Raw genomic sequence first — 11321 nt, 5'->3', positions numbered from 1 at the left:
TGGTAGGTCAGGCAGATGATAAATATTGTCGCACCAAAGAGCTTTTTAGCCCAATTTCTCGGTCAAGCATCCTTAATATCTTGTATAATGGAAGAATTTGATATGCTCATTTGCAAGATTTCCATCATTTGATATCGTACATTTAATTTCAAAACTTTTTCTCGCGCAAACCGCATTAATAAAGCCCCCATTTTTTCAGGTTTCCCCTCTAGAACCTTCAGAACTAAAGAATCCGCAGTGGCTTGATAGAACTTTTGCTATAATAAACCATGTCGAGTCAACGTCATAAAACATTAACTTCGGTTTACTTAACAGGTTTAAAACATCGAAAACCTTTACATAATACAGCTTTACCCTTCTGCCTGCCTTGATCTAAATTATGCTAAAATCCATTATATAGTTTTGTTATTTGATGTTTCATATATGTAGCTTGATTTTTAGAACTCTTGATTAAAAGTCAAACAAGTCAAATTGATATCAAAGAATCTGTAATCGACTAAATACAGCCACACACACATGTTTAGCGATGGACGCCATTAGAATCAAGCAAACCTTCAATGATAGCCTCATTACCATAAATCTTATTACAAATTGCAAAATTGTCTGAACTAACATAGTCTTTTCTTGAACCCATTCAATATTTGTACAGTTTCGATACCTCCTTATAATTTTATTGCCTAGAAACCAGCTGGCTTGCCTCCTTTTCGATAATCAGCCTCTGCTGCAATTTTACCATCATCTTCCCTTACAACGGCTTGTACTACTCCCATAATAGCATTGAGTTGACCTAGATAAAACACGAGTCAGTGAAGATGCAAGAAGCTTAGCAATGAAATAAGATATTAATTATCAATATTATTCGCATAGCCTTTCGAGACAAAATTACGGTAATGTCAAAATTTAGAAAAATATTTCAGCTCAAGGTATTTACTTGAAGAACAATATTTATCGCGAAGTAAACAAGTCTATTTCCCTGAATAATAGGCGTGCAATTGCGTTAAAACGGAAGCAATTTTTAGTCAAAGATGGTTCTAAAAGTGATCACACATGATTACCTATTAAACAACACGGGTAAAAAAGAAGTTGATTTTCAGTCAACATATGTAAGAGTATAACACTCTACATAATTTTTTGACAAAAAGCTGCTATAGTTTTCAATTAAATAAACAGGTTTGTGTTCATTGTTCAAAGTAAAACACGTTCAAGCACATGATTACCAGTCGGCAATAAAGTTCCTTGTCTAGGCAAATATTCTATAACGTGAATTACGTATTTTCATAGAATTCAAGTAAGTAACTTAAAGATCATGTTTTACAGAGGCAAGGCCGTGTCTGAGATTCGTAATGTTACAGCGCATTAAGGTTAGTGTTAGTGCTTACGTCATGAAAGACGAACCTTCTACTGAGAAAACGCTACAGAATTCAATGAAACTGCAAAGAGTTATCAAAGATCAAAGACAAGGCCGTACCTGAGACATCATACGTACTGTTGGTAACGTAAGCATGTGAATAATTTCGTAGCTTTGGAATTAAATCTTGGGGGAAATTTGGCTCGTAAACAACAGTAGGTGGGAAGAGTTGGCAATGCAGCCTCGGTCTTGTGATAGCCTCTTTTATGTTGTCTCTGAAGAACAGCCAATTTGCGATACTCTGCAAAAAATTTAGAGAGAAGAAAAATCACAAAATGTTTATATTTTCAAACCTCGCCACTGCTCTTTGTTTAAAAAAATTTAGGTTAGACTGAACTTATATTAGGTCCAATACTGTTAAATACTGGCTATGAAATCAGAATATGAAAATCTTGGGCTTTTCTCACCATCGTCAAACAAGAAGGGATGAAAAATCCTCCAGCTGCCCCAAAAACACCTTTTACGTTTTTCTTTTTGTCCAAAAAGATAGTTGGTGATGATTTCGACATCGGCCGTTTCCCTGGTATTTTTCTGTCTTTCTCTAAATTGTACACACTAGGCCAGAACTCACTAAAATCTGCCAGTTCATTGTTGTAAATGATTCCAAGCTTTGTCGATCTCAATTTTGACCCAAAGCTAAAAACAAATTAAATCATAAACCCTTCAAATAAACTAGTATAACAAAATGTTTGGAAATACTAACATGTCACAAGTATGAGGGACATGACTGTCTTCTGATTGAGGTTCAGTGAAAATTTGAGGAACAAAGCGAAACATTTTATCCTGATTATAGATAAAGCAATGTAGCATTGTCGTTGTTTTAAGCGTTAATTATGTGCGAAAGGCTTTATAAAATTTTTAGAGACGCTGCGCTGTAATCAAAACGACACTGAAACAATCATAATTGCATAATTCTGAAGTTGGTGTTCTTTTGTGTCTGAATTGTTTAGATTATTGATTAGCGCGCACGCTTTCCATTTTCTTTTGTAGATTTTTATTTATGGTTTAACACTGGTGGCAGAAATTGGATCATGGTGTTATTAGATCAAAATTCTCAGGGTACATTTTACTTGCTTTGAACCCAAACAGTTCTTGTTTATAAAGGAGGGTATATACAAATACATTCACATGCTCACGTAACTAGCCCGCGTATACTGAGTTGTGAACCTTTAATAAAAGAAATTTATAGAACCCCGACTTACTAGGCATTGATAGTAGATGTTACTGCTGCGGCATCTCCGTCAGGGCCTAGGACCGAAATATGCGAGGTCCCGCGCTTATCTTCGGGTTTAGCTGTGCTGTGTGGACCGTAGTAGTTGACTGTGTGCGAGACATTATCGATTCTAAGTCGCATGTTTTCGGCGATTTTGTCGTCAAGCATGTATCGAATAACCTGAAGCAAAACTTGCGCATCAAAAAAATATTCTTCTTCATTTGCTTGTTAATTGAAAGATAAGTAGTAAAACGAACGTATTTTAACGAGATTTTGTAAGGGTATAATCAAAGAACGTACTTCTTTTGTGTGGTTAGTAAATTTGGGATCTCCGAGGTACGTGAATGGAGCGTAAGCAAATTTTAAAGATTCAACTATTCGGTGATATGTGATCGGTAATTTGTCAGGATTGCTGATGTCATCTCGCGTCCAGTTAAAACCTGCAGAAATAAAAACCAAATAGTTTGCATAACTTCCAAATGAAAACATTTCTAGCTTAGATATTAATTAAAACGTGCGCATCAAAATTAATTGCCAAGATTGTTCTCTAAGAGCCAGAATTCTGTTCTCGAACGTTGATGAAAAAATCAACAATAAGTATAAAAAATTTTAAAATGCATCAATATACAGATTGCAGTAACATTGCAGATTCAGTTTTTTAATTGCATTTTCTTATATACTGAGGAATTGCAAAACGGTTCTAACTACTGATTAACTATCATTGCCCTGAGAATTTCAACTTACTAAAAAGCAAGGGATTGCATAATCAGTAAAGTTAACTAGAGAACTTCTAGATGAAAATCGATTTTTCTTTTATCCTACTCACCAGACATAATTTTCAATGCCAGAGAAATCAAAGCCCCACTTCCGGGTGGCGGTGTTGTCAGCATTTCTAGGCCATTAATTTTGGTCCTCAATGGCCCTCTCTCGATAGCTCGATATCCACTTAAGTCTGTTAATGTCATAAACCCTCCTGCGGTCTGGACATCCTTGACAATCTGTGCCGCCATAGAGCCTCTATGGAGGAAAAACTTACCAGTACTACGCTGATACTAAAATATTCATGCACTTGATTGGGATGGACAGAAGATAAATGAGTCAATTGTCCCTTTTTATTCTAAGCTTTTATTATGAATGTATCAATTGGGGTTTTTGTTTTATTGAAGTCAATGTAATGAAGCAAGGATGCCTTTTAACACCTTTTTTGTTGACAACTGCATTCAACTGCAAATAGTTAGAAAACATACGAATAAGTTTACGATAGGAATATAGGCAAAGATGAAGCCTATGACAAACGGTCTTTTGATAATAAACCCGGTTAAACTGTAGACGCAAGCAGCTGAAATGTTTGACATTTCCTGCAAAACATATTAGTACACTGCAAGAAATTTGATAATTTTGTATTGCTTCCTCTCTTCCTATCTTCCCATTTCCCTCTCCAATTGATTCCAGTTAGATAGTTATGATATTCAATTCTACAACTAACATTGTTTTGGGGAAAAGAGGGGTAAAGTGCCGGTCTTTTCTACCGGATCTATTTAAAACAGCATTTAAGCAACAACTCATTTTAAGGGATTTTCGCATAAAATAGTCTCAATCCAATGACATTTAATTGACTACCATGGCAACAGTAATCGAATTGTGCAAAACTCACGTATAGAATGCATCTGCTCCTTCCTTTGCTAATTTTTTGTATGTTACAGCAAGTTTTGGCCTTTTTAAAATTTCACCTTCTTTCAGCACTGTTCCTTGTGGTGCATAAAGCTCTCTAGAATATGAGAATTACATAAGGTGAATAAGCATTCGAAACTACGATTTCTTGTGGCTTTTATGCAAGAAAATTCTGTTTAATGAAACAGAAAAAAGTCAAGAATATCGAATCATTGTTACACAATTAGTCTGATTAGAATTAAACGAGAACAATATTTGTCATTGATCTAGCAGATATGATTTCTGTCATGGACTTTTATGATAATATGTTTCTTTTTTACTTTAAAAGGATATAATGCAAGTGCAAAATGGCCTGTTTTTTATAGCCACCAATTGCTAAATTGATTACAGATTGAAAAGCAACATTACTTCGACAAAGAAAGACACGTGACTCCCTTACTTCAATCCAGGATGAGACATTATATAATCTTTCTTCTTCTCAAGGGCGTGACCAAGCGCTGCATGGATCTTAAAACCTTTCTCGCAAAGCTCAATTGCTGGCTGAAACAGATCTGCCCATTTCAGTTTGCCAAACTTTTTATGAGCATGCTCCAGGCCTCGCATAACACCAGGTACTAGAATTGTTTCACCTTGAGTCTTATCTAAAGTTAGAAGGGAAAGGTGAAGGACTATGTACAGTGTTCGAAACTAGGAGGATATTGTTATAATCTTTCATGGTGTTTTACATGACTTTGCTCATTGGCAAAATGTTATTTGTTGAAAAGATTATCAAGACATTAACTGAAAAGATTGCAAAGCTTTCATACATGCTTACTTAGAAAAATCATTGGTATCAAATGACAAGATAAAGTTACATATCTAGAGGTTCTTGCAAAATCAAATCTGAAATGCATAGAAACCATCATTGGAATGAAGAATTCAAAATGGCTAAGTCACGCACAAAGAATGGATAATCAATGCATCTTATAGTTACTATATTATGAATCAGAGACGGGGAGAGGAAATTGGGACAGGGCCTATTTTAGTGTGCAGTATTACATACTTTGTGCAGTATTAATTTAAAAATGTGCAGTATTGATTTCGAAAATGTGCAGTATTGAATTTTGGGATTTGTGAAAATGTCTAATTGCCGCTATCCCAGATTCTCGCTTTGTTCACAAAATGTGAATTTTCCCCGTCAGTTCGATATAGAGGTCATCGCAAATCTTGTATGACCATCGGAAAGACTCTCTTATCAAAACTTAAAACAAAACGAAATGACTAGAAATTTCCAAAAACTGCAACAACAAAATTTCCTATAAAAAATGTAGTTATAATTGTGCAGTATTAATAATTTCTTAAAATAGGCCCTGAATTGGGACGCCCAAAGCTAAGATACGCAGACCAGATAAAGAATGATATGAAAAAAATTAATATCGACACAAACTTGTGGCAAAGATCTTCAGTAGCAAGGTAGAGAAGACAAAGACACACACTTCGTGATCAGAACTGATCAAAGGAGTCTACTCTTATTTTTACCAAAGAGGATTGTTTTACATCATCTCATGTTGTTTAGAAAGACGGAAAAAATTTTGGGATCTCAAAATCTTCACCAGAGCTTCTTTCGCATACATATCTTCGATTGTTTGTTAAACTGATCATTGTAACAAAGTTAAAAAATACAGCTACCTTCTAAAGTTTTATAGTTTATAGATGTTGCAGAAAAATAGCTTACAATTTCAAAGGCTACTATTACACGAGTATATGTCAATGAAAGCAAAAGCTTACTTTTGTTATCTTTGTACCCAAGTGGCAAAGTCTCCCTAAAATCAATTGAGCTCGCTTTTCCTAAAAGGCAATGCTATATTTGAAGGAAGAACTTTTTTGACAACGATGGCAACAATCGTGGGTGAAGATTCTGACCGGGAACAACAGAGGACAAGAAAGAAATATGAAGGTATATTTGACATATTTAAAAAATATATATAATGTAAAATTTATTTCAAATATGTATATATGTTTAGTATTTGGGATGCTTGTTAGTTTTGCAAAATATTTAATAAGTTGAAAGACTAGATTTAGAGGGTGATCTAAAATGTATGCAAACAATCATTTTACTTTGCTGAAAATTGGATTAGACATGTAATTATCTAGTTAATGTAAACTATAAACCGTCAAACTGGTAGAATTAGGAAAGTGGCTTTGAAATTCTCTTTCTTTAATCAATGTTAGGTTCCAAACAAGGAAACAAAATGTTTAAAAGCGTATATCCGGTATGATTTCAAGAATTAACTGGTGGCTCTTTCTCTGAGCAAGAATGGAGTTTTGGGGACTATAGAAATTCTACGTCTACTAGCAAATAACTTTAGTTTAATATATAAATTATATCCAAACAAGCAAATAACTTTAGTTTTATATAAGAATTATATCCAAGCAAAACAAAAATTGTTCAAATAATTATTAAATGGATTTGACCGTTGACCGTTGCATAATGGATTATAAAAACGCACCTGTCTTCTTATCAAAAACAAGCATGAATCCACCGCCACCGATTCCTGTTGAATGTGAATTCACAACCTCTACGCAGAATTGCACAGTGATAACGGCATCCACTGCACTCCCACCCTTCTGCAAAATTCCTTTTCCCATTTCAGAGCAGAGATGGTGATCTGATGATACCGCAGCGTGTTTGAAACGCAATGGTTCGGATGGTGCTCGTTTTCCTCCTTTCTTGTGAACTGTTAGAAGAAATCGATTGCAACTTTGAACAGTGTTTTCAGGTGTGCCATGAATAGGCAGAAAAGACATGAGCTACGATGGTCTCTATAATCGCAAAAGGCAATGGAATTAATTGAGTCGAGCTTCCGATTTATTCCCATGCTCTTCCTTATCAATGAAGCTTCAAAGGATTGTAGAGAAAGTAGCCCTTCAAATGAAACTATATAATAACTTATTGCAGCAAATTATCTTTTAACACTTGGCTGTGCCCATTTAGTCAAAACTGTTTCTTTCATAAGCAAACTCTGCAGGTATGAATCATCTCCTAACTTATAATGGACAATAACTATGCTCAGGCAAATTTTTTCTATTGTCACTGCCTACAATTTCAAATTTCGTGTTCATCAATAACGTCTATTTGATTCCTGGCCCAGGCCTGATCTACTGAGTAAGAAGCAACAAAGAAACAGCTTAATTTAAGAGCTGCTTGACAAAACGGTAGTGCCATGGACTATGTTCATGTGAATAAATCATGAATAAATCAATCAAGTATAGCGTCTTTCTAGTCTTAAGCCGTTTCTGACTCAAGTGCAGATATAAAAATGCCTATTTTTAAGTAGTCCAAAACAGAAAATGCTAGTGAAGGAGGAGTATTGCCTATTCAATAATCTTTATCTAGCTTTGGTTCGTAAATTAAATGATATGCAACCAAGGAAATTTAAATCAAATTGCTATTTGAAAATCTGGTTCGCAAATTGCCTGTCAGTCAATGAGAATCTATTGTTCATGTCGGTCAAAAGTGGAATAGTATTGATCAGTGAATTGTCACACAGTGTCACACAGAAGAGAATGCTGCTGAATGCTGTCGCTTATTGAGTTGGATTGTTAGCGTCACGAGAGGTTAATCAGAGAATAACACATAAAATGTCAAACGTGTCGGCGTTTGTATTTTTAAATACGTCATCAGCGTGTCTGCATATTTATTAACTCACTCACAAGGATCTATCATTGTAAAAAAAGTATAAAAATTAGCCATATAAATTATAAAAGATAAAAAGATGGCAGTCTCCTTGAATTTTTCTTTGAATTTTCACATACATGTAGAGAACTGTATCAATGTTTTTAGTCGTCAGCTAATTATTTTTAAGTGAGTTTTTAAGCTAGCTTTTTGAGCAAGTCATTATTGCTTTTAGATAATTTTTTTAATCTGTTCTATTCACAGAAAATATTTAATTCTATTGATATTTCTCAATTAATAAAAAGTCGCAAGTTTTTATCAAATTTGAATGTCCGAGTGTTAACTACTAATAATTAAAAAAATTAAAGCTATTTCCAAACTTTTAATGTAAAATGGGTAATCGTGAAAATCAAAATTCTTCATTTAAGATATGATTGCAACTTTATTTGGCAACAGACGTCGTTCAGACTGAAAAATAATTTCGGTTCAAGCGTCACTGTAAAAGGTTTTCGTGCATTAAAGCTTTTGTTCAATTAACAGCTGTAAAGAATTCAAGGCTCGGCCTGGTTGTAACTGAATACGTTTCACTACGTTGCGTTCGTTTTAATTCTTTGCGAGAGAAATTCTTCTGCTTATCAAGAAAATTATGTATCTGTTCCATCAAACTCAATCAAAAGTTTCAATCGCTCTTGAAATGAAGATCTTCTTCGTCTTTTCCGACAAGGACAGGGTGGGCACGGAGTTGTGGGTGGTGGGGGACAAGGTGGAGGACATGGAGGGGGACATGGTGGGGGGCATGGGGATGGACAGCATATTATATGTTGAGGAGGTGGTGGTGGGGGGCACGGACAAGGGCAAGGGACAGGGCAAGGATATGGCACTTTGACACAGATGGGTTTAGGGGTAGTTGAAGCAGTTGTTGGTGCAGTAGGTGTAGTGACAGCAGTCGGTGTGGTAGGCTGAGTAGGGACAGTCGGTTGTGTCGGCCCTTTTTGCTCTGAGGTCACTTTAGTGTCAGAGTTAGCTTTTGCTTGTAGTTTGACGTTTGCCGCCGCTTTCGTTCGCGCATTAGATTTTGCGGCTATTCTTGTATGAGTCTTTGAGTTTATAACACTAGCAGATTCTGAAGCGGAATCAGAGCTCGCTGCAGCGTCTGCGTTTGCATTTGTGCTTGCGTCAGTTTGAGCGTCAGTCTGTGCGTCTGTCTGTGCGTCTGTATTAGAGTCAGAGGGTGGGGGCTCGTTCTCCATCACCCCATCGTCGCTCTCATTTTGCTGTCTTTTCTTACCAGTTTCGTCACTGTCTTCTGCCAGCTTTCCTTCTTTAGAATGTCTTGATGATCTGTGAAACAAAAAAGAACATCAGTTATTTTGTACTGTATATTGAGATAAAGGAAACCAAAGAAGCAGTAAACCAGAGAAAGAGAAGTGAATGACACTTAGCGGCGGACAGGGGAACGTGACTAAGGGTTCAGTTGAAGGAGGAAAGGAAAGGGGAAGACAAAGAAAGGCAATTGTGAAAACAGTGACGGTGAAAAAAGTTTTGTTAAATTTTAGAGGAGGGCTTAAGAGGTATTGCTGCAATAATTGAACCTGGCTAGATAGGTTCCTAGGAGGAGAAGAAAATTACATCAGATCTCTATCAATTTTGGTGCTTGAAAACGTCTCGTTGTCTTCTTAGGAAGCTGATGAATACTAAAGAACTGGTATAAGGATTTCTTTCACTTTGGAAAGAATCTAGGAGCCAGAGTACAGAGAAGCGTTTATTCCTCCTCTGTACAAAACCCCAAAGCCTAAAAAAACCTTCCTCAATTAAACAACAAAACTAAAAAAGGACTTTGGTGTGTCACTTGAATTTTCTTTGCTTTCATTGGCCCTCTCCAAGGTCTGAAGTTTGTCGTGCGATCTCTATGTTTTCTGGGCCCCTCTTGGAGCATGATAAACAATGTAGAAAAACATATTTTAACAATGAATACCAACTAGACAGTTGGGTGAAAAGCTCACGACAGCCAATGCAACAGATAGAACCTCAATTGTCTTAGGACATGATTCCATAATAAACAGTGATTCCATGATTCCACAATAAACAAACTTTTGTTGCTAGATTTACAAAGTTTGAAGGACAGGTAGCAAAAATTTGTTTAAGACTACAAAATCGAAACATGCATTGCTTTAAACTGGTCTTTGACTTCTAAAGCAATAGACATTTTGTGTAGAATAGCTACATTGTAACCTTCCAACTGTGTTAATGCCATTTTCGTTTTTCGATTGGCAAAATGTCTAGGCCCTTAGTTGTGTCGTGAGGAAGTAAATCATTTACAAACTTTTTCTTCATAATTATTCAAGTTTAGATTAGCTTTTAACAATTCAAACAAATTTGGCTTTCGACGATCACGCTTTTACAAAGTTTGTTCTTCAAAGCCATGGTGAACGTCTTGACCTTATACAAAAGTTTCGACATGTTTAAACAAGTTTAAGTAAATTCAAAGTAAATTTAATTACTATTTATGGAACCAATATGGAAACAATTCTTACGCGTCGCTTTCCTAAAAAATTAAAGTTTATTATTGGTTTCTTGACATGCATTGACGATCAAATACAGAATTTTCTTATTAAGGTTCTCAGTAAAGAGCTTTGCTGCTTATCTGTTGCAAGAGGCTGTCATTAGACATGTTAAACTTTCGAAAGATTTAAGCTGCTAAAAGAAATTAAGAAGACACCCCTTTTACGTAATATTGGTGCTTGTCACCTCACGTTAAGAAGCAAATCACTTGATCTATTTTGACCGAAGCCCAAAACGAAAGAAATTCCATAGGCCAGTTACACACAACTTGCTAAACAAACTTGCGCTTTGTTTTACAGTATCATGTAAACACTGTTAGAGAAGTTGTCTCTAGAAACATAGCAGTTGCCATTCTTTACCTTACCGAACATAACAGAGGGATGTTAAATTAATGCATGAATTTCAGTTCATTAATACAGATTGGCCTTACAGTTTTCTTTCGCTGAAGGGCTGACTTGTGAGCCAACATGGATAACAAATGCATTTAAAGAAACACTTACCGATTGTTTATGTATTCTTCAGACTTTTTCAAATGTTTGATTTTAGGCTTCGAGGTAACACCATGAAATAAAGTCCAAAAAGTCAAAGTAACAAGAAAGATATAAACAGCTGCTCGATTAGTTTTAAAATCCATGATGACACAAAACAAGTTAATATCTAACGACTAAAGGTATACATCTTATTTTCAAGATTTCGTTAAAATTCAATGAAAATTTCTTCTGTCGAGGAAAAATCTTTGACTTGTAGCCACACGTTGTTTGAGACAGGACGGGTTAGCCGCCCCCCTGAATTAGAAGAATGTCGTACCTGTT

The 11321-nt window shown here is 35.6% G+C and overlaps 2 protein-coding genes across 2 annotated transcripts; both read right to left on the bottom strand.

The window, feature by feature from the left end:
* Window positions 1–466: 466 nt before the first annotated feature.
* LOC135694737 (glutathione hydrolase 1 proenzyme) lies at window positions 467–11284 on the bottom strand. Its single transcript, XM_065213596.2, has 12 exons — window positions 11010–11284; window positions 9236–9288; window positions 6782–7009; window positions 6060–6119; window positions 4732–4933; window positions 4276–4389; window positions 3448–3638; window positions 2922–3061; window positions 2611–2801; window positions 1816–2044; window positions 1469–1649; window positions 467–787 (listed from the first exon to the last, which is right to left on the bottom strand). The coding sequence occupies exons 1-12, from the start codon at window positions 11141–11143 to the stop codon at window positions 678–680; spliced, it is 1833 nt and encodes a 610-aa protein (XP_065069668.2). The 5' UTR covers window positions 11144–11284; the 3' UTR covers window positions 467–677.
* On the bottom strand, window positions 7028–9229 carry LOC148959838 (uncharacterized). The gene has a single exon (XM_089109558.1). It carries the CDS (start codon window positions 9195–9197, stop codon window positions 8592–8594), a length of 606 nt encoding a protein of 201 aa, XP_088965684.1. The 5' UTR covers window positions 9198–9229; the 3' UTR covers window positions 7028–8591.
* Window positions 11285–11321: the final 37 nt, after the last annotated feature.

This window comes from Rhopilema esculentum, chromosome 8, assembly GCF_057945365.1.
Source record: "Rhopilema esculentum isolate cy_ngs chromosome 8, ASM5794536v1, whole genome shotgun sequence".
NCBI lineage: Eukaryota > Metazoa > Cnidaria > Scyphozoa > Rhizostomeae > Rhizostomatidae > Rhopilema > Rhopilema esculentum.
The sequence above is the reverse complement of the archived record's forward strand: the minus strand, read 5'-3'. Positions and strand labels throughout refer to the sequence as shown.

Bases quoted from the DNA above. Each gene is read 5' to 3' on its own strand.
- LOC135694737 (XM_065213596.2), bottom strand. From the start codon at position 11,143: ATGGATTTTAAAACTAATCGAGCAGCTGTTTATATCTTTCTTGTTACT. The intron at 3,639-4,275 runs GTGAGTTTTGCA...TTTCCTCCATAG, and splicing joins GGAGCAGATGCATTCTATAC to AGGCTCTATGGCGGCACAGA. The intron at 2,802-2,921 runs GTACGTTCTTTG...GTTTTGCTTCAG, and splicing joins TTACTAACCACACAAAAGAA to GTTATTCGATACATGCTTGA.
- LOC148959838 (XM_089109558.1), bottom strand. From the start codon at position 9,197: ATGGAGAACGAGCCCCCACCCTCTGACTCTAATACAGACGCACAGACA.